Source organism: Anomaloglossus baeobatrachus, chromosome 1 (assembly GCF_048569485.1).
Source record: "Anomaloglossus baeobatrachus isolate aAnoBae1 chromosome 1, aAnoBae1.hap1, whole genome shotgun sequence".
NCBI lineage: Eukaryota > Metazoa > Chordata > Amphibia > Anura > Aromobatidae > Anomaloglossus > Anomaloglossus baeobatrachus.
In genome coordinates this window covers 434,563,506-434,587,027 of record NC_134353.1, presented here as the reverse complement: position 1 = coordinate 434,587,027, position 23,522 = coordinate 434,563,506, and the positions used below count along the sequence as shown (strand labels likewise).

Here is a 23,522-nt window from a genome sequence, read left to right as displayed (position 1 = left end):
TAGGAAACAATGGGGGGCAATCAAAAACACATAAAAACACCTAGAAAACACCCTCAAAGGTGTCCAAAAGGTGACAAACAACTCACAACACAACACAAACACATGGGAAAGTGACAAGGACATATACTCATGCGAAAACAAAAGAGCTGGACAATGAAAAAGAGGAGAAGACACAGATATAGGCATGGCACGCCCTTCTAAAATCATGTAAAACACCGCAAGGTGACTCCAAGCGGAGTCTCCCTTTTTTCCAAAAATTGGGCCACACACACCCACCCCTTCAGTGGCAGCACTTGTGCCCCAGTTGTACACTTCACAGCTAGATTTGCATCAAGCACATTCAAAAATACGCCATACTTAACCGTTCCCAGGATGACACCGGGGTAGGTAGCAAAGTCTTTCCTGATCCCTGCTCTGTGCATCTTGGATCATTTTTAAAAACAATGTAAGCAAGGGTTACTCTAAGCGGAGTCTCCCTTTTTTCCAAAAATTGGGCCACACACACACCCACCCCTTCAGTGGCAGCACTTGTGCCCCAGTTGTACACTTCACAGCTAGATTTGCATCAAGCACATTCAAAAATACACCATACTTAACCGTCCCCAGGATGACACCGGGGTAGGTAGCAAAGTCTTTCCTGATCCCAGCTCTGTGCATCTTGGATCATTTTTAAAAACAATGTAAGCAAGGGTTACTCCAAGCGGAGTCTCCCTTTTTTCCAAAAATTGGGCCACACACACACACCCACCCCTTCAGTGGCAGCACTTGTGCCCCAGTTGTACACTTCACAGGTAGATTTGCATCAAGCACATTCAAAAATACGCCATACTTAACCATTCCCAGGATGACACCGGGGTAGGTAGCAAAGTCTTTCGTGATCCCAGCTCTGTGCATCTTGGATCATTTTTAAAAACAATGTAAGCAAGGGTTACTCCAAGCGGAGTCTCCCTTTTTTTCCAAAAATTGAGCCACACACACACCCACCCTTTTAGTGGCAGCACTTGTGCCCCAGTTGTACACTTCACAGCTAGATTTGCATCAAGCACATTCAAAAATACGCCATACTTAACCGTCCCCAGGATGACACCGGGGTAGGTAGCAAAGTCTTTCCTGATCCCAGCTCTGTGCATCTTGGATCATTTTTAAAAACAATGTAAGCAAGGGTTACTCCAAGCGGAGTCTCCCTTTTTTCCAAAAATTGGGCCACACACACACACCCACCCCTTCAGTGGCAGCACTTGTGCCCCAGTTGTACACTTCACAGCTAGATTTGCATCAAGCACATTCAAAATACACAAGCATTTACTCTCCCCAGGATGACACAGGGGTAGTAAATTCCTTGTGGATCCATGACTTGTTCATTTTGATGAACGTTAGTCTGTCCACATTGTCACTTGACAGACGCGTGCGCTTATCTGTCAGCACACACCCAGCAGCACTGAAGACACGTTCAGAGACAACGCTGGCAGCTGGACACGACAAAATCTCCAAGGCGTAAGTGGAGAGCTCTGGCCATTTTTTAAGATTTGAAGCCCAAAATGAGCAAGGCTCCATTTGCAAAGTAATGGCATCGATGTTCATTTGGAGATACTCCTGTATCATCCTCTCCAGCCGTTGACTATGTGTCAGACTTGTTGTCCCTGGTGGCCTTGCAAAGGAGGGTCTAAAAAAATTATGAAAAGATTCAATAAAATTGCTGTTACCAGCACCAGATACGGTGCTACTGGTAGGGGTAGACTGTTGAAAATGACGAGACCGTCCCATGTTTGTCAAGTTACAACTGGGAGATTCACTCCCTGCACCTGCATGGTTGTTTGGTGGAAAAGCCGAGCTAAGATCGAGTAACAGCTTCTGCTGATACTCCTGCATACGTGCGTCCCTTTCTATGGCTGGAATTATGTCACAAAATTTGGACTTGTACCGGGGATCTAATAGTGTGGCAAGCCAGTAGTCATCATCACTTCTAATTTTGACAATACGAGCGTCATGTTGGAGGTAGTGCAGCAAGAAGGCACTCATGTGTCTTGCGCAGCCATGCGGACCAAGTCCACGCTGTCTTTGTGGCATAGAGGTGCTAACCGTTCTTTCTTCCTCAGACATCTCCCCCTAACCTCTTTCAACTGAAATTTGACCAAGGTCTCCCTCATCCGCTTAGTCTTCCATGTCCATGGACAATTCGTCCTCCATTTCTTCATGTTCTCCTGCACCTTCCTCAACATTTCGCCTGCTACCATGCGCCCTTGTTGATCCCTGTCCCCCATGGTCCCATGCCTGCCGCGTTGGTGATGATGAACGTCTGGAACTTGGTGATGTTGTTGTCTATTGCGCATATGAATCCTCCTGTAGTTCCTCCCCTTCCTGTTGTCCCACCCCCTGACTCCGAATAGTGTTTAGCGTGTGCTCCAGCATGTAAATGACTGGAATTGTCATGCTGATAATGGCATTGTCAGCGCTAAACATATTCGTCGCCATGTCGAAACTGTGCAGAAGGGTGCATAGGTCCTTGATCTGAGACCACTCCATCAGGGTGATCTGCCCCACCTCTGCATCTCGTTGGCCCAGGCTATACGTCATGACGTATTGCACCAGGGCTCGGCGGTGCTGCCACAGTCGCTGTAACATGTGGAGAGTCGAATTCCAGCGTGTCGGCACATCGCATTTCAGGCGATGAACCGGCAGGCCGAAAGACTTCTGGAGCGATGCAAGTCGCTCAGCAGCGGTGGTTGAACAGCGGAAGTGAGCAGACAGTTTTCGTGCCCTGGTCAGAAGGCCATCTAGGCCGGGATAGTGTGTTAAAAATTGCTGGACAACAAGGTTCAACATGTGAGCCATACAAGGCACGTGTGTCACCTTGCCCAGGCGAAGGGCCGCACCCAGGTTTGCAGCATTGTCGCACACGGCCTTACCAGGCTGCAGGTTGAGTGGAGACAACCATTTATTAAACTCAGTCTCCAGAGCTGCCCACAGCTCAGCCGCTGTGTGACTCCTATTTCCAAGACATTTCAAGCTAAAGACCGCCTGATGCCATTGCGCTCTGCTGTCAGCATAGTAATGAGGGGTGTGTGATTCCTTCTGCGCAGTTAGAACGCTGGTGGCCTGACCAGGCAGGCTTGGGGTGGAGATGGAGGACCCAGTGGTGGAAGTTGTGCGTGGAAAGCCAGGTGTGACAGCTGTCCCCACAGTCCTAGAAGATGAAGAGCACGCGGATGCACTGGAAGGGGCAGGCGGTGGATGGTTCACTCCGCTAGGCCGCATTGCAGCACGGTGAGCTTCCCACTGGGACATATGTTATTTATTCATGTGACGATTCATGGAAGAAGTTGTCAAACTGCTGAGGTTTTGCCCTCTACTAACAGAATCGCGACAAATTTTACAGATCACGTAATTTGGGCGATCTTTTGCTATGTCAAAAAAGGACCAGGCTAGGCAAGGCTTAGAGGGCATGCGACCTGCTTATCCACCCCAACTAATGCTCAGAGGCAGAGTGGTGGCTGAGGATGCAGTTGTAGACGTGCTACCAGTACTCATTCTCTGTCCAGGAAGGCGCAAGGTAACTTCGTCGTCAGTTGCATCCTCCTCCACCACCTCTGTTGACCTCCTCGAGTGCCTGACTGTGGGTTGACAGTAAGTGGGATCTAGAACTTCCTCATCAATTGTTGTGTTTGCACTCCCCTCACCCTCAGACCGAGCCTCTTCTTGCCCTGACAGAATATTTAAGTTGTCATCCCAATCTGAAACCTGCGTCTCATCATCATCAGTATGTTCCTCATTGTCTATAACAACAGGTGTTACAGTTTGTAAAAAAGGGTCAACATTATGCTCAGAAACTTGTTCATCACGGCCTGAATCAGAGTCACAAAGGTTCTGGGCATCACTGCAGACCATTTCCTGGTCTGTACTCACTGTAGCTTGGGAGCAGACCTCTGATTCCCAGGCTATAGTGTGACTGAACAGCTCTGCAGACTCAGCCATCTCATTTCCACCATACTGTGCAGGGCGGATGGAGACTTCAGAGCTGGGAGAAAGCAAGTGTGATTGAGCTGACAACTCAGAGGACTGGTGTTTTTTGGATGCGGTAGTTGAGGTGGCGGAGAGGGCACTTATTGGACCACTTGAGATCCATTCAAGCATTTTCCTTTTTTGGCCATCATCTACCTTTGTTCCAGTTGTTCGTGTCCATAAAAAAGGCAGCACATCGGATTGTCCACGGTAAGTAGTAGACATCTTACTTTTGCTGGAAGATGGTCTATCTTCAGCAGATGTTAATGGAGCTTTGCCACCTTCCCCACGGACAAACCCTTTTTTTCCTTTTCAAACACGCCTCTTCGCCTTTCCACCAGCATCTGTCATTTTGCCACTCATTTTGATTGCGACAAGATTGTGCACTTAAAATGTGGTAGTAAAAATTGAGAGGTGGTGTAGATTGCAGCGGTGATCTAGCTTTATTAACAGCAGAATAAACAACAATAACTATCCCTGACAATGCAACTATGGCCCTTAAACTGGCAGCATAGTTTGCTAGTATAATGGCTTAGTAACAATGAGTTTGAGTGTGCAATGCAGAGGTGCTGCAAATAGATTTGCACCAGTGGGACAATAATGGAAGTCCAACAGCCACTTTTAGGATGCCACTAAGTTTCCTCAGTGTTTGCTAGTATAATGGCTTAGTAACAATGAGTTTAAGTGTGCAATGCAGAGGTGCTGCAAATAGATTTGCACCAGTGGGACAGTAATGGAAGTCCAGCAGCCACTTTTAGGATGCCACTAAGTTTCCTCAGTGTTTGCTAGTATAATGGCTTAGTAACAATGAGTTTGGGTGTGCAATGCAGAGGTGCTGCAAATAGATTTGCACCAGTGGGACAGTAATGGAAGTCCAACAGACACTTTTAGGATGCCACTAAGTTTCCTCAGTGTTTGCTAGTATAATGGCTTAGTAACAATGAGTTTGAGTGTGCAATGCAGAGGTGCTGCAAATAGATTTGCACCAGTGGGCAGTAATGGAACTCCAACAGCCACTTTTAGGATGCCACTAAGTTTCCTCAGTGTTTGCTAGTATAATGGCTTAGTAACAATGAGTTTGAGTGTGCAATGCAGAAGTGCTGCAAATAGATTTGCACCAGTGGGACAGTAATGGAAGTCCAACAGCCACTTTTAGGATGCCACTAAGTTTCTGCAGTGTTTGCTAGTATAATGGCTTAGTAACAATGAGTTTGAGTGTGCAATGCAGAGGTGCAGCAAATAGATTTGCACCAGTGGAACACTAATGGAAGTCCAACAGCCACTTTCAGGATGCCACTAAGTTTCCTCAGTGTTTGCTAGTATAATGGCTTAGTAACAATGAGCTTGAGTGTGCAAAGGGCAGGAGGGTACAGTGGCAGGGTTGTGAGTCTGGGTAGAGGAAAGGAAGCCTCACTTTCTATCCCTCCTAATGGGGAAATGCAGCGAGGAAATCCCTGACCTTAGCTACACAGACGCTGTTATCTTGTGTAGCTGTAAAATCTGTTTTCACGGACCTGACTGTCACCTATGGCTCTGCTGGTATTAGCCCTTACAAGGACTAATAGAAACTTCTATCCCTATTCTGTATACGCTGTGTGTAGAGCGTACACAGCAGTATCGGAGACAGGAGCTACGCCAGCGGTGACTGACAGAAGGCAGATAATGGCGTCAAGACAGGCAGATGCCCGTATTTCTAATGCAAGGACATGTGACATGGACATCCTATCACACATGCCGTTGCTTCTCTGGTTAAAAGTCCACTTAGCTGTGTGTGTGTCTTGGATTGGCTGACATGCTGGCCCGCCCCACTACACGCGCGCGCTTAGGGAAGGAAGACAAGGAAAAAAAAAAAATGGCGATCGCCATTATCCCAACAGTGATCTGAATGCGCTGTTCCCACACACTATATGCTGAAATTTCATAATAGTGTGAGTCACAGAGTGACTTACACTATTACAGCGGAAAGCCAGCTAGTAATTAGCTTGGCTTTTTGCTGCTAGAACTGTTCTCGAACGTAACTAGAACTATCGAGCTTTAGCAAAAAGCTCGAGTTCTAGTTCGATCTAGAATAGCCCCCAAAATCACTCGAACCGCGAACTGGAGATCCACGAACCGCGCTCAACTCTATTGCTGGGTGCTAATGGATTAATACTAGCTTTGTTTTACTAGCTAGTAATAAGCCAGAGATTCTTAATGTCAGGCAAGTTTGACTCGGCCAATAATAATCTCCAATAAAGGGTTAAAAAAAGACACCATACAGAGAAAAAATACTTTAATAGAAATCAATACACAGACACACTTAGAGACTCCATGTTTATTACTCCCTCTCACACCTCCACATCTTCTGTCTTCTTTCTCCTTCAAACCATGCAGCTCTGCTACATCGGACAGCACTGCATGGGAGGAAGACGCTGTTGCTCCCGTGCAGTCTAATCACTCAGTGAGTGAGCAGAGGCTGCGGGCTGTAAGCGGTGACGTCACCGCTGCCACCGTTGAAATAGTAATCTGACAGGCGGTTTACTATAGCAATGGTGATCATCGTTATTTACCAGCTGTGGCATCCAGTCCTTGCATGTGGGCTGACTCTGTAAAGAGCACCCACATGCAGGAACGGGGAGCCAAGCATATGCCCAAGCATCTCGCCGGTACACGGAGATGCTCAAACGAGCACCGCATACCGAAGAGATGCACTGACAGGACCTAGCATGATGTCTAGCCATGTGTCCAGTCTGTAGCCAATGAGATAATACACATGTGTCTGGTCACATGCTATGACGATGTCACGGAAGGTCCTATCATCAGTGCTGGTTACCGGGAGGATGCAGCGATGATCGGAAGGAAAAGCGGCGGAAGACAGAGTTCAGGACGCGTCTCGGGTACCTGTAAGTGAAATAGCAATGTTTATTAACTGTATGTGTACATGTATAATGTGTTTGTATGTGTTTGCCTCCCATTGTTTTCAATGGGGTTCGAAGGTGTTCGTCGAACGTTCGCCGAACTGATCCGTCGTTCGACGAACCGAACTCGAACACTAGGGGGGTGGCTCATCTCTACTCTTTAGTAAGCAGCATTATATTGACACTGTTTGTCTTAACCTGTCACCAGATTTTTACTTATTAAACTAAAAGAATCCCCTTCTGCAGCTCCTGGGCTGCATTCTATGAAGGTGCACCTTGGGCCTGACTCCCCTTCCAGACCCCAAAAATAACCTTATAAAACTTGACTGTTAGGTATGCTAATTACCTGTGTTGGCTAGATGAGCGGGCTTATTTTCTGCTCCTTTCCCCCCTCCTGCCACTGATCGCCGTCCTCCTTCCTTGATTGACGTGATGACGCCCTCCGTCATCCTCCTCGTTGCATTTTCAAATCTCGCGCCTGTGTAGTTAGTTCTGCTCGCGCAGGCGCAGTTCGCTCTGCCATATCGCGGCCAGAGCATAAAACATAGCTGCCCTCTCTCGCGCCGGTGAGCTAAATGCGCAGGCACGAGATTATGGGCGGGTACGAGCAGGGCGCTGGTGAGGTCGGCGCTGTGCATGAATATTTTTTTTTTTTTTGCTGTTGCTTTTTGGTTGTTTTTTCAAACATCTTTTAGCTGCTGGATTTTATTTATTTTTTAAATAAACTAGTAAGCGGCATCCAAGCAGCAGGCACCATATAATGGACCGGTCACTGTCACCCGCTTCATGTCTGAGGAAACCTGATGTGCTTAAAAAAACTCCAAAGACATATGGACAGCAAGTCATTTTTACATTGCAGTATATAGGTCATTCTTTTTATATTTAGAGTTTAGGTTTTTTGGGCGAGTTAAAAGGCGGATCTGTCTGAAAACAAAATGCTGTGTGCACATACCCTTAATCTGACTGATCAGAAGGGGACGCCACCACTGACAGTACCTAGGGCAGCATGAATTCCAAATGCGACGCTGGGTGTACTCACTTTTGTTGTCCATGGTTTTGACATTATTGATTGCGTATCGAGTAATTTAAAGGTCACACCAAATATACAGTTATACAAGCTATACACTGACTCCATGACATATCAAATTGTCATATCTTTAGTGCTGTTTTGGCCATGACTGTACTGTATATAAATGTACACACCGTATACAGTGTATAAACCCCTCACATTTCTGTAAATATTTAACTTTATTTTTTCATAGAACAACACTGAAGGTATGACACTGATAAAGCCATTTGGTTTGCCCTCTAAATAACAGTGTACCTATGGTAAAATTATTTCTATAAATTCATGATTTTTCCTCCTTGGGTTTGCAGTTTCAATGAGGAGTGTATATAACAGAGATTTAAATGAGAGTTGTCATCATCAGAAAATGACCTATTGTTTAAATAATGTATTTATGTTAAAGGGAAACTGTCATGTGAAAAAAAAAACCGCTATTAACCTGCAGATATGGGGTGATCCTTCAGGTTAATAGCATTCTGAATGTGCCTGGCATCTGCACTGAGAACCTTGGCCTTATTACTCCCACCAGCATTCGGCTACCAGGCAGAGTGGTGGCACTGACTGACAGCTGACTCTACATTAGAGTCAACTGTTAGTCGGTGCCGGGGGTGTGATTACAGCCACAGTTCACTATACACTGAGCAGAGACAGAAACCGTGCTGGTGCTGTGACACCCTGGACCCCAGGGGTCACAGAATAACATCACATACACACCCCCCCAGGTCAGGAACACCAGTCAAACAAAACCCTTGTTGCCTCCCTCCAGGGTCTGATGTCCACACCAGGTGGGGCGGAGCCAGGTGGTTGGCCCCACCCACCGAGGCGTTCACAGGCCTGGAGGCGGGAAAAGTAGTCAGTTGAAGTTCAGGAGAGTTGTGGAGTGAAGTGTAGTAGAGGTGGAAGAGAAAAGGAGAGACTGTGTGTGTCTGGGTTGGAGCCCAGGCACTATCAGAAAGGTCAGCAGACGGTGGTGGCCGTCTGCAGGAGTTGGTGGAGGTCTGCGGAACCGTAGGACCGGGGTCGGGTGGTGGCCCGCCGGTACCGAACCGGGGAGCGGATTGAAGCCAAGCACCAAGGCAGTGTACTCAGACCCCGACTAGGCTTGGAAGCCGCTGACTGTGGGACGTACCGAGCTAAAACACCAAGGGATGATTGTGGTGCTGAATGAATCCAAGTGACCGTAACCCTAAAGTAATTCTAGGGACTAATGTAATTGAGCATTGTATGGGGGAAGTGCTGAGTCTGTTGCAGCAGTTGTCCGCCACTGCAGGAGGAGGCCGACAGAGGGCAGTGCAGCGTGAGATTCGGGCCCTCCTGCATCGGCAGCAAGTGAATTTGATGGGTGGAGAGATTGGTGGAGTGCGGGTGATGGACGTGGCCCCTTTGGTGGTGCCACCAAGGAGCGAGATGATGATTTGGTGCAGGGCAGCAGTAGGCCCCCAAGGGCGCGATTACCCGGCGATGGTGGAACCTATGCCTTCAGAACACTGGCCCACAGTGATGGCGGCCAGAGGGGTGATTGACGTAAAAAAAGGGAGAGTGCCTGTGAGAGTGCTTAATTGTGGGGAGGAAGAAGTTAGGCTTCCCCGTTACTCTACCATTGCCAAGCTGCTTACCATAGATCCCCACGCCATTCACAAAGCCACCCCTCCTACCTCTGCACCCCCCACCAATAGCGGCACCCCCAACCCGAACAACTAGAGGAGTGGTGCCAGGAATTACATGTAGGCACTGAAGCTACACCCACGCATCACAAAGAGGGGGTATACAGGGTAGTACAGGAACAAAAAGAAAGATTGGTATCCGCTCACCTGTAGCCAAAGGAGGGGTCACCGTATCCAGGACTTGTGCAAGGGAAAGGGTATACTGGCAATGCAGATTGTAGACAGAGGGTAATCCAGCAACAAAGTCCAAGGGATATTAAAATCCAAACATTTTTATTAAATCAAATTAAAATCCATATAAAAAAAGGTCCAAACAGGGTATAAACAACTGTCAGAGAGGATGCATTTCGAACCCAATGGCTCTTAGTCAGTCTCAGACTGACTAAGAGCCATTGGGTTCGAAATGCATCCTCTCTGACAGTTGTTTATACCCTGTTTGGACCTTTTTTTTATATGGATTTTAATTTGATTTAATAAAAATGTTTGGATTTTAATATCCCTTGGACTTTGTTGCTGGATTACCCTCTGTCTACAATCAGGGTAGTACAAGAGTATGAGCAGGTTTTCAGAAAACACCCGCTAGACTTCGGGAGGATTAGAGGGGTGCAATATCATATCCCCACGGGCATACATCCACCCATCAAGGAAAGGTATAGGCCAATCCCACCAGCACACTATCAATGCGCTAAGGACATGTTGAGGAACATGAAGGAGGCAGGGGTCATCAGGGATAGTTGTAGTCCCTGGGCAGCCCCACTGGTACTGGTGAAGAAGAAGGATGGTACCATGAGAATGTGTGTGGATTACCGGAAGATCAATCAAATAACGCATAAAGATGCCTATCCTCTTCCCCGTATTGAAGAGTCGCTGGCTGCGCTGAAAACTGCTAAGTATTTCTCTACCCTCAACCTTACCAGCGGATACTGGCAAGTGGCGGTTGCACCAGAAGATCGTGAGAAGACTGCATTTGCCACCCCTATGGGACTCTGCGAGTTCAACAGCATGCCGTTTTTGGCTGTGCAATGCCCCTGGGACCTTGCAACGGCTTATGGAGTACTGCCTGGGACATCTTAATTTCGAAACTGTCTTACTGTATCTGGATGATGTGATTGTGTATTCCCAGACATACGAGGCTCACTTGGAGCACCTGGCAGAAGTGTTCACGTCCCTTGCTAAGTATGGGATGAAGCTGAAACCCTCCAAGTGCCATCTGCTGATGCCTAAGGTGCAGTACCTCGGACACGTGGTGAGTGCAGAAGGTGTCGCCCCCGATCCTGAGAAGATTACTGCTATCAAGGACTGGCCACGGCCGACCACAGTGTGGTAGCCCGTTGGCTATGAAGAGTTTTGCCCCCGTTGGGACCTTAAGTTATGTGTTTTTCCAAAAGCCCATGCCCACATGAGAAACTGCTCATGAACACGGCAGAGAACTAGCAGGCCACCCACGAACTTGTGGGCTTGTAAATAATTCTGGGCTGGAGTCCCGTTAACTGCCTCCGGAGAGGCAGGTTGGAGGAGGGACCCGCAGCAGAGCAGGCTGTGGTCCAGTCACCACCAGGACCGGTGACCATCCTCCGGGGTCAGGGGTCTCCCTGGATGTGGGGCCCCCTGAATGACAGTCGGATGTGAGACACCGTACCCATTCCCGCTTGGGCAACCTGAGCCAGGTTCTGTTTTCCGAACTGGGGAAAAGGGGTGCTGCCCGCTTCTTAGGGGCAGCATCAAGGTTTAGGTTGTTTGGGTGGGGAAGCGGAAGAAATGGGACCCGTCCGTGTTATTAAAACTGTTTTTATTAATGTTTGCAATGTTTAAGTAACATGCCTCCCGTCAGGGAAGATTTGAAAATGCATTCCATTGTTTTTTCCTGTTATTTATCTTTTTCAGAAAAAAAATAAAACCGGTGGTGGATGGGCAGCCCGCGGACGGTCTGCGTTTTACCAAGGGGGAGTGTGACGCCCTGGACCCCAGGGGTCACAGAATAACATCACATACACACACACCCCCCCCCCCCAGGTCAGGAACACCAGTCAAACAAAACCCTTGTTGCCTCCCTCCAGGGTCTGATGTCCACACCAGGTGGGGCGGAGCCAGGTGGTTGGCCCCACCCACCGAGGAGTTCACAGGTCTGGAGGCGGGAAAAGTAGTCAGTTGAAGTTCAGGAGAGTTGTGGAGTGAAGTGTAGTAGAGGTGGAAGAAAGAAGGAGAGACTGTGTGTGTCTGGGTTGGAGCCCAGGCACTATCAGCAAGGTCGGCAGATGGTGGTGGCCATCTGCAGGAGTTGCTGGAGGTCTGCGGAACCGTAGGACCGGGGTCGGACGGTGGCCTGCCGGTACCGAACCGGGGAGCAGATTGAAACCAAGCACCAAGGCAGGGTACTCAGACCCCGACTAGGCTCGGAAGCCGCCGTAAAGGTCGAATTCTCTGATTGCGGTCTGGACCTCAGGGGTTCATTCCCAACCAAGTCCCGTCAGAAGGCAACAGCCCAACCCGTCCGGATAAGAGCCACTGCCAACGGCCAGAGATCCAAGGGCCAGCGCCTGCGGGCAAAACGGGCTCTCCCGACACGTACAAGCCAGGGAGCGGACTACCCGTGGGAATCCATAGGGGTCAAACACTTACACATAGGTGCAGGGAATGACAGCCACCATCAACCCGTCCGGGGAGAGTGAAGACACCGCAGCCGACTGTGGGCCCCGTCCATTCAGCTGTTTGGTTTACCAGAGACTCTGTTCTTGTCTACCTGAGGGAGTACACCAGTTCCATCCGGCACCGCGCTGCACCGTAACGCTGCCCCTGCATCCACGCTTCCTCCCCGCATCGGCACCTGCATCTATCCCTCCCCGCTACTCCCCAACCAGGGCCCCGGGACCAACAGCCCCTACCCATGGAGAGGCCAACACCTAAGCTGCTCTCCACTATCGCTCCCGGGAACCCCCGTCACCAGCAGCGGTGGTGCCCACCATCACCACAACCCCATGGGTGGCATCACAACCGACATCCCATCACCAACCACCCTAACCTCCCCCTTTCACTCGTGGGCGAGGAGGCGCTGCTCAAGCCCCGGGTCCGGCCCCGTGCTCGAGCCACTGAGGAGCAGAAGCACCGGACCCGAGCGCCAGCGAACCCCTCGGGCGAGCGGCGTTCCCAACCCCTCCGCCCGCGACAGTGCTACCCCCAAGTCTGGAAGCCAAATGCTGCTGGGAGGAGTAAAGTTAATTCCCTCCGAGCAGTGGAGGTCTCACTACAGATGCCAGTTAGATTCAGAATGCTATAATCTGCAGACTAACTCTATATCTGCAGGTAAATAAGCATTTTTTTTCACATGACAGCCTTCTTTTCAATGCATTTTTTCAAATGTTTTTTTTTTTTCAAATCACTATCAATAGTAAAGAAAAAAATATTTTCACACTGGCCATTAATCTAGATGTTAATTAATCCCCTACTTCTTGTTGAACACATGGAGATTAGCACTAATAATTTGCAGATATATGGTTAACCTGTAGGCTTACTGCATTCTAAAGCTGTACAGAGGCCTCAGTGAAAGCCTGGCTACCGGGAGGAAGTTAACTTGATGCCTCTTTGAAACCTCCAGCTTTCAGTCACAGAAGCGTAAAGGCGAGGCTCCAGTCATCACTTAGTACATAGTGAAAAGTGGGGGTTACCACGCCTCGGCAATGACTGTCAGTTTGCTCAGTGATGATACATGGTAGAAACAGCTTTAAGACAATTTGCCATTGAGTACTTAGCATTTACAGGTGCTGCTCACGGTATACTGGGCAGTGACTGAAGCCATGCCGGCCATGCCTCTTTGACTGAAAGCCAGAGGCTGCCGAAAGGAATAAAGCTTATTTCTTTCTGTTAATCATGTTTTCAGTGTGGTGGCTGCACAGCTTTAGAACACTGTTATTCTGCAGAATAACACTATTTTTACAAGTTAATAATGTTTGAGGACATGGCAGGTTCCCTTTATCATGCATCCTTTTAGCAAGAAAAACTTCATTGTGAAAGAACAGAGCGAGCTGTAGCCATTACCTACTGTGATTAGTGTAGCTCAGCAGGAAATTCCCTGATTACCGTTGATTACAATGGTGGAGCAAGGAACCATGGCCTCCTTGCTATGAGATAAGTAATTTGAAGCATAATATTGTATGTGGGGGCTCCTTGGGGCATAACACTGTGTTTATATGGTGGAAGCAAGTTGAGGCATTTTACCATAGGAAAACTATGTTGCTTGGGTACATATTGGTAATGGATTGTGGATGCATAGTACTGTATGGGGGGATGTACTGTGAGAACATCGGTTTTGAATATAAACACACTCAGACCAGACAAGGGTAACAGAAAATGGCAAAGACCTTATACATGGACAGTACACACTAGTAAGACCCTAGCCATGCAACCAACATCAACTCTGATCTGACTCCCTAAAAAGCTGTCAAAGAGTTTCATGTATCTCCTGAAGCACCAGGTCTGAGGCCACACACTGGCTATAAGGGGAAAGGAAGGTGCGCACAAGGATACAAAAACCCAGAGTGAAAGATATAAAAACATTCAAAAAAGGCAAAAAGGATAGGGGCTGTGGAGGGAAACTGAAACACAGCAGGCACTCAAAAATTTCAGCCCAAAATCTGCATCGGTTAGCAAAGAAACATAATTTGTGTGTGGTTTTCTGTCAACAGATGCAAATTTGGTGTAGAAATGTCTGCACCAGGCTTTTGGGCAAAGACATTTCCTGCTGTTTTTCCCATGGATTTTCCCACGCATTTTTCCGACTGTTTTTCTTGCATATTTTTCCCATTTTTCCCGCTGATCTTCCCACAGTTTTCCCTGTGGATTTTCCTGCTGTATTTCCAGCAGATTTTTCCCATTTTCTCGAGCTGACACTCTCAGCTTAGCTGCATCTGACACTCTCAGCTCTACTGCTTCTGACACTTTTAGCTCTGCTGCATCTGGCACTCTCAGCTCTGCTGCATCTTACACTCTCAGCTCTGCTGCATCTGACATTCTCAGCTCTGCCAAATCTGACACTCTCAGCTCTGCTGCATTTGTGTTACGTCACCACCGGAGTCCACTCCAGCGACTTCTGCTCCGATCGCCAGCCGACGCCGTGTTCCTGCCGTGGATGGTGCTGGGAGAGGAGTCGATGCAAGCGGCACCAGTGGGCGCAGGCTCCGATCATCCACTGGGCTGGGTTATCTTGGGATCTGCAGTACCACTGGCTGACTGTGGGTGGCGTGTGTCTTCCAGCTGAAGTTGGCAGCGATCAGCTACAGCCAATGGGAAGACACCACACCCTTCTTAGTTCCTCTCCTGTCTGCTGACCTCTGCCAGAGATAGTTCTGATTTCCTGGCTCCTGGTCCGCCCTATTCGGTTTTGTGATTCCTGTGTGCTGACTTCTGCGTGTTTTCTGACTACCCTTCTGCCTGCTGTTTTTGTACCTCGCTGCCCGATCCGGATTTGACCTCTGCTACGTTTTCTGATTACGTCCTTGCCTGCCGATTCTGTCCCTGTTCTGCTATTCCTGGTTTGACCCTGCCTGACGACTACTCTCATCGGACTGCAGCCTTCCACAGGTAGTGATCTCCAGGGCCCTGTGTAATTCCAAATCCCTGTATAGGGGTTAAAGGGTTTCAGGGTTCTAGGGGTCCTGCTTGGTGAGTGGCTTCCCTCTAGTCTGTCCATTACATCCCACCTGAGTCTGTTGATCCAGGCAGGCGTTACAATTTGACACTCTCAGTTCTGCTGCATTTGACACACTCAGTTCTGCTGCATCTGACACTCTCAATTCTGCTGCATCTGACACACTCAGTTCTGCTGCATCTGACACGCTCAGTTCTGCTGCATCTGACAATCTTAGCTCTGCTGCATCTGACAATGAAAACTCACCTGAGGTCTGGTTATTTGAGATCACAGGTGTGAGTTCAAAGTTTGCAGGTGTCCAACACCTGTGAACTCAGCTAAACTCAGTGATGTCACAGCTCTCACCTGTGGCTTAGTCAGTCCCTGCCTGGAGTCAACGCCATAACAGGGAAGGTCCACTTAACCACAGACACATGGAAAAGTGAAAGTGGACAGGGATGCTACATCTCACTGACGGCACACTGGGTGAACCTGGTGGCCGCTGGTACAGAGTCTAGCCGGCAACATCCCATATAAGTCGCACACCCAGAATAGCGGGCCTCACTTCAATCACAGTTTCAGTAGCCTCCTACACAGCAACAACTCCCTCCTCCTCCTACTCTTCATCTGGCTCCTGAGCATCCTCCTCAACATCCACCGGTGTCCAACCGTCGACATCATTTTCCAGCTGGGATCTCTGCAGCACTGCTTTGGCTAAGCGGCAACATGCTGTACTAAAGCTCATCTGTATCGGTGACATATAGCACACGGCACCTGAGCTTTTGAAAGCAATAACTGAGCAGATAGATCAGTGGCTTGCGCCATTGGACCTCCATCCAGGGATAGTAGTGTGCGATAATGGTCGTAATCTGGTGGTACACGTTCCTTGTATGGCCCATGTTGTAAATTTAGTAGTTCAGCACTTTCTCAAAAAATACCCTGGGATACCAGACCTACTTACCAAGGTACGACGTATTAGCGGCCATTTCCGCAAGTCATCTCCCTCTTTTGCTGACCTGGCAGTGCTGCAGTAGCGCTTACACTTGCCTCGTCTCAGACTAATATGTGACCTCCATACGAGATGGAATTCAACCTATCATATAATGGCCAGGATTTATGAGCAGCAGACGGCAGTATCCCAATTCCAGCTGGAACATTCCCCTCAGACGCACCTGCCAGACATAAGTACTGCCGAGTGGGTATGGATTGCAGACATTTGTCAGGTCCTAGAGAATTTTGATTACTGTACCAACATTGTGAGCAGTGATGATGCTCTTATCAGCATTACCAATCTTATAACGCCGAACCCCATATGTCTTTGGGGACCACAATTATGCACTTTAAAGTAGTGGTAGAAAGAGCTAGGGGATTAGGGCAAGTGCATTATACTAACCAGTGTCCCGCTCGGCGGTAACCCTACTTCTGGGGCTTCTCTTTACCCTCATGCATATGCACTGCTTTCCCCATCAACCATCAGTCCCAGCATGTGATTGGTTGCAGTCAGACAGTGCCCTCACCCTGTGTGACAGTGTGTCTGACTGCTTGGATTCACATGCTATGTGCGTCTAGCTAACAAGGTACCACAATATTACCTTGTATTCCACATTGTGAACAAGGCTAAAATCTTACATATCTATTATATAAAGCTGAGTGTATGTATGTATGTATGTATGTATGTGTGTATGTGTGTATGTGTGTGTATGTCCGCTAAAGGAATTGGCACCGTCGCATGTACAATGCCGAAATTTTGCACAGACACTCCATTTGACTCAAGGAATATCGTAGACTATGTTTTGAGGGGAAATTTTAACCCCGCGTGTTAGTTATTCACCAAAAAAATCTGACTCCATTAAAGTCAATGGAGATGAGAGCCACAGTGCAGCCAGAACTTCAGAAAAATGTGCAGCCACGCCCTTAATTGGAATGTTGGCGTATCACAATGCAGCCAGGGAAAGAGACAGACAGACAAAGAGATGGACAGGGAAAGAGACAGACAGGGAAAGAAACAGACAGACAGGGAAAGGGACAAACAGACAAAGAGACAGATAGGGAAAGAGACAGACAGGGAAATAAACAGATAAAGAGACAGGGAGAGAGACAGGGAAAGAGACAGAGACACAGACAGAGACAGACAGACAAAGAGAAAGAGAGGGACAGAGAGACAGAGAGAGAGAGACAGACAGAGACTGGGAGAGAAACACAGAGACAGTTACTATTCCGAGCAACGCCAAGTGCTACAGCTAGTATCAGATAAAAGCTAAACAAGCCACCAATAAATATTGCTTACTGTATGCCACTTGAGATTAGAGAGACTCCAACAACCAGAAGATCGAGGATGTTAAAAGAGTTCCTGCAGAATGAACCTTTATGCAGGAAAGCCCCATATACAGTCATCTATTATAGGAAAGTAAATCTGATTAAATAATGCTTTAAACACCAAACAAAATTGTAGATAAATAAAAAACTGAACAGAAATAGAGTAAAGACAAGAGAAGGAAGACATTTCTTAAATATGTATTTACCTTAAGTACAATTTCTGTTGTAAAAATGACAGTAAAAACGATATCGAAATAAGAGAGAATCTGAAATGAATACACAAAAGATTCATGAAAAATCAAAATAATATCATTTTCCTTTTAAGAGTATATATATACATATATGTAAATAAAAGGGCAAAGAGTATTTGTGTAAAATATGTGTTTTACCTGTAAAGGCTGGGCAGTAGACAATAAAACGAGCATTTTTTTTTACTGTTCAGAACACTGTTCATTTAATTTGCATTTGTGATTACAGCACAATTTATACCACTTCTACACAAAATAAACATGTCCCATCTTAATACATGAAAAAAATTAGGCTATGTGCCCACGTTGCTTTTTTATGTGCTTTTTATGCATGTTTTGGCAGGAAAAATGTAGCAGAAAAAAACAAGCATATTTTGAGCATTTTTTCATATATGGATTTTCCTGCTTCATTTTTCATCAAAGATGATGATGACTGCACAGTGCCTGTCACACAGTTGAACTGTGGCAGTTCAGCCTACTGACTAAATTTTTTTTTTATGACCACATAAAGGTAAGGACTTGTAGCATGATATAGTAAAGCAATACACAGGATAAAATCTAGAAATCAAGAAGGAAGTGTAACTCCATGGAGGAACACAGTATAAAAGAAGTGCAGAATATGATAAAAAAAAACCAAATCAGGTGGGTGTGCATTACTGGAAGGAAAAAAATGGGACACAATCAAATTGTATTAGTTTGATATTTTTATTACCTGGTTACGGAAAGAATCTGTTCTAATGGGATCTTCAGCAGCCAAAGAAATACTACTTAATAAAATGAAGAGCAGGATGAAATTGGTGAATGTTGTAGCATTGATAATGCGATGACATAGCACTCGAATTCTGTAGGTAACATAAAAAGGAAAAATAGCAAATTACAAAAATCATTTTTGCATAAAAGCAAAGGTTAAAAATAAATGATTGAACAAATAATGCTCAATAGAAGTCTATACATTTCTCAATCAAGTAAAACAATTATGTACCGGTTGTAAAATAAATAATTCATCACTGTAACCAAATAATTTATTTACAAGGAAAGACATACTTGTTTGTTGGACTAAAAATGAAGAATGAGCTAGCCTCTGGCATCGGCACAGCTTTCTCTTTTAACTGCAGCTCTGCTAAAGGTCGAGGACGAGGACTCAGGGGGATATCAGGCTCTTCTTCTTCATCATCACCTAATACAGAAACAAATGTCATTGTAAAATACCAAAAGCAATAAACAAGGAATACATGACATGGTCCAAAATACACATTGGCTCGTTCAGCTGAATGTACTATAGTTACATGGGCTGTTTGTGTGAACCACAGACTGCACATAGAGAGCACATCTACCCATTTTTGCCAATGCACCAGTGCAATGGTCAGTTATCCACATGGACCAAGGATCTGCGTTGAAAAAAAATCACAGCATGCATTATTTTGGGTCAATTTACAGTCCATACTAGTGCTTGTAAGTAGAGTTGAGCGATGTTCGATTTGAACGGTTCACCAATTTCAAATTTGAGTGATTTTGGGTGGTGTTCGAGTCGCTTGCTTCAAGTTTGATTTGCTTCAAGTTCGGCCTTCCAGCAAACCGATCAGATGATATTGTATCCGGATTGGATGGCGTGGGACTCTTGACCCAGGATTACTGCGGAGGGGGGTTCTTTATTTCAATAAAGATGGAGTCACTAATTGTGTTGTGTTTTATTTCTAATAAAAAATATTTTTCTGTGTGTTGTGTTTTTTTTATCTATATTAGAAATTCATGGTGTCCATGTCTAATATTGGCGTGACACCATGAATTGCGGGCTTAGGGCCAGTTGACAATATACAGCTAGCCCTAACCCCATTATTACCCAGTTAGCCACCCGTCACCAGGGCAGCTGGAAGAGTTGGATACAGCGCCAGAAGATGGCGCTTCTATGAAAGCGCCATTTTCTGGGGAGGCTGCAGACTGCATTTCGAAGCAGGGGTGCACAGAAAGCTTGGGCACCCTGCGCTGCGGATTCCAATCCCCAGCTGCCTAGTTGTACTTGGCTGGACACAAAAATTGGGCGAAGCCCACGTCACTTTTTTTTAATTATTTCATGAAATTCATGAAATAATTAAAAAAAAAAAAGGGCTTCCCTATATTTTTGGTTCCCAGCCGGGTACAAATAGGAACCTGGGGGTTGGGGGCAGCCTGTAGCTGCCTGCTGTACCTGGCTAGCATACAAAAACCTGGTGAAGCCCACGTAATTTTTTGGGGGGGAAAAAAACTCCGGCATACAGTCCTGGATGCAGTATGCTGAGCCTTGTAGTTCTGCAGCTGCTGTCTGTCTGTATGTAGGAGAGCAGACAGCAGCTGCAGAACTACAAGGATCAGCATCCTCCATCCAGGACTATATGTTGGAGGGAGAGGCAGGGGGAGCAGAACTGCAAGGCTCAGCAAAGTTCACCCAGTAGTGTATGCAGGAGAGCAGACAGCAGCTGCAGAACTACAAGGCTCAGCATGCTCCATTCACTAGTGTATACAGGAGAGCAGACAGAAGCTGCAGAACTACAAGGCTCAGCATGCTCCATTCACTAGTGTATGCAGGAGAGCAGACAGCAACTGCAGAACTACAAGGCTCAGCATACTCCATCCAGGACTGTATGCAGGAGTTTTTTGCCCACCAAAAAAATGACGTGGGCTTCGCCATATTTTTGTATGCTAGCCAGGTACAGCAGGCAGGGACGGCTGCCCCCAACCCCCAGCTGCCTATTTGTACCCGGCTGGACACTAAAAATATAGGGAAGCCCTTTTTTAAATGATTTCATGAATTTCATGAAATAATTAAAAAAAATGACATGGGCTTCGCCCCATTTTTGTGTCCAGCCAGGTACAACTAGGCAGCTGGGGATTGGAATCCGCAGCACAGGTTAGCCCTAGCTTTCTGGGCCCCTCTGCTTTTAATTGCAGTCCGCAGCCGCCCCAGAAAATGGTGCTTTCATAGAAGCGCCATCATCTGGCGCTGTATCCAACTCTTCCAGCAGCCCTGAAGCCGGGTGGCTTGCTGGGTAATAATGGGTTAATACTAGCTTTGTTTTACTAGCTAGAATTAAGCCAGAGATTCTTAATGTCAGGCAAGTTTGACCCGGCCATTAAGAATCTCCAATAAAGGGTTAAAAAAAGACACCATACAGAGAAAAAATACTTTAATAGAAATAAATACACAGGCACACTGAGACTCCATGTTTATTACTCCCTCTCACTCCTCCAGATCCTGGTCTTCTGTCTTCTTTCTCCTTCAACCCATGCAGCTCTGCTACATCAGATAGCACTGCATGGGAGGAAGACGCTGCTGCTCCCGTGCAGTCTAATCACTCAGTGAGTGAGCAGAGGCTGCGGGTTGTAAGCGGTGACGTCACCGCTGCCACCGTTGCTAAAGTATTCTTACAGGCAGGTTACTATAGCAACGGTGATCTCCAGTAATCACCAGCTGTGGCATCCAGTCCTTGCATGTGGGCTGACTCTGTAAAGAGTGCCCACATGCAGGAACGGGGAGCCAAGCATGTGTCCAAGCATCTCGCCGGTACACGGAGATGCTCAAACGAGCACCGCGTACTGGAGAGATGCACTGAAAGGACCTAGCATGACGTCTAGCCATGTGACCAGTCTGTAGACAATGAGATAATAGACACATGACTGGTCACATGCTATGACGACATCACAGAAGGTCCTATCATCAGTGCTGGTTACCGGGAGGGTGCAGCAATGATCGGAAGGAAAATCGGTGGGAGACAGAGTGCAGGACGCGTCGCGGGGACCTGTAAGTGTAATGGCAATGTTTATTAACTGTATGTGTACATGTATAATGTGTTTGTATGTGTTTTTGTTTGCCTGCCATTATTTTCAATGGGGTTCGAAGATGTTTGTCGAACGTTCGCCAAACTAAGCCGCCGTTCGACGAACCGAACTGAACTCGAACACTAGGGGGTGACTCATCTCTACTTGCAAGTAGCAGGCAGCTCCTGCGCTCATTCAATATGCAAACAAGTGCACAGAGATTTGTTGAGTGTTATTGTGGCCGTCTGAATACTGGTGAAATAAGGTAAAGATGTCCTCTTGGAGATTTATAGAATTTTTTAAAGCAAATGCAAATTTATTTTTTATGTTGTGCAATATTTCAATGAGGGGTTAGTGAAGTTTGTTAACAATATGGTATGGTTTAGTTATTATTAAAGGATCATTTCAAGTTTTTTCTTGAGCAGTTTACAGCGCTGCAGGCTTTTTACTTCTTTGTTACTTGGGGGGTGGGCACTCCTCCTTGACTGATACTTCTGGTCAGGAGCTCCACTGTGCATATTTCTATTTCTATTTGGATTTTAACATTGATTAATGAACCTAACTTTTTATGGATATTACAAGTGTTGGTCTCCTTTGAGTCTTCTGACCATGCACTGGACAGGTGAAATTCATAAAGAAAATATATCCAGCTCAACCTGAGATCTGTCCACTCTCTCGGCGGTATAGAAGCAAATGATCCCGCTGCTGCCCAGTGTTGAAGCACAGGTGAAAGAAGAATGAGCTAAATTCCAGCTTACGATAAAATCCCACTTTTAATGAAAAATTTGTAAAACCACTGTTCACATTATCCAAACTTTTTTATAATAACACCAGGTCTAGGAAAAATATTCATGGTCAAAACCGCATACCAGACGCGTTTCGAGCACTTGGCTCTTAAACCTTGGTCAACCTTCACCTGGACAGATGAGCTGACTCGGTTTTTCTTTTTGAACTACAAACTTGTTTATTTTCAAGCTGGCTAACAAACAAGAGCAATTTAATACCATGAGACTACCCCTTAAAAGAGTGGCATTGGAAAAAAACTTAATAAAATGTTTTAGGCTAATAAAAATAAAAAATAGTTGTATTATTCATTTTAGTTTACATTCTGAAACCCTACAGTTCTTACTTTAGCCACTCATGATAGGCTGACACTTTGTGATCTCTAGAAATTCCTTTTCCATTGTAATTTCATTATCATTACAAATAGAATTTGTGTGAAAGGTAACACTTGTTTTACTAATTATTACACCATTTAATAACATAAGCACAGCTACCCACATATTCCTCCTAGCCTATATACCACTGCATGCCTAAAAGAACGGACAAGATACTTGTCTTAACTCAGAGATGTATCTAGGCTTTCCAGCATCCAGGGCAAGAATTCAGTTTGGCGCCTTCCCCCTCCCCACCAAGCAATTTGGGTGGTTGTCATGTGATTTGCACACTTACAGTCACGTGGTAACGAGCTTCTCTTAATAATTCTCTCAATGTTCAATTAGAAACGTATGAAGAAAAGCTAATTGTCACATGCAAGTATGAAAATCACTTATGAGTGGAGGGGCCATGTGGTGACTAGCGAGCAGAGCTGAATTGTGACTGTGGGTATATTACATGCTGAGGATACTACACTACTTAAGTTTGTAATTAAAGGGGTTGTCCAGATTAGAGATGAAATTGTGCAGTGACTCTATTAGTGACTTCAGGCTTCTGAATTCTTACAACACATGCTCTGTACACTTTTAGGATTCTCCGGTGCCAGTGACGAGAATGGACGATCATGTGAGCACAAGTATGAGATTTATATACTTGTGGCCACATTCTGGTTTGACGTGTCCAGACTCAGTCAAATCATGTTCATTGAGCGAGGCCATGCATCTCTGTTCAGCACGTGATCACATCTATGTAAATCGCATACTT

At 46.3% G+C, this 23,522-nt stretch overlaps 1 protein-coding gene across 2 annotated transcripts in view; it reads right to left on the bottom strand.

The window, feature by feature from the left end:
• CACNA1S (calcium voltage-gated channel subunit alpha1 S) overlaps nt 1-23,522 on the bottom strand; it is a 2,360,423-nt gene that overhangs the window by 1,065,073 nt on the left and 1,271,828 nt on the right. For both annotated transcript variants that reach the window (XM_075352638.1, XM_075352639.1), the window contains exons 18-21: nt 18,855-18,987; nt 18,523-18,652; nt 17,769-17,828; nt 17,534-17,640 (exon numbers count right to left, since the gene is read on the bottom strand). In XM_075352638.1, coding sequence (XP_075208753.1) covers nt 17,534-17,640; nt 17,769-17,828; nt 18,523-18,652; nt 18,855-18,987 — 430 coding nt within the window. The remainder of the gene's footprint in view (nt 1-17,533; nt 17,641-17,768; nt 17,829-18,522; nt 18,653-18,854; nt 18,988-23,522) is intronic.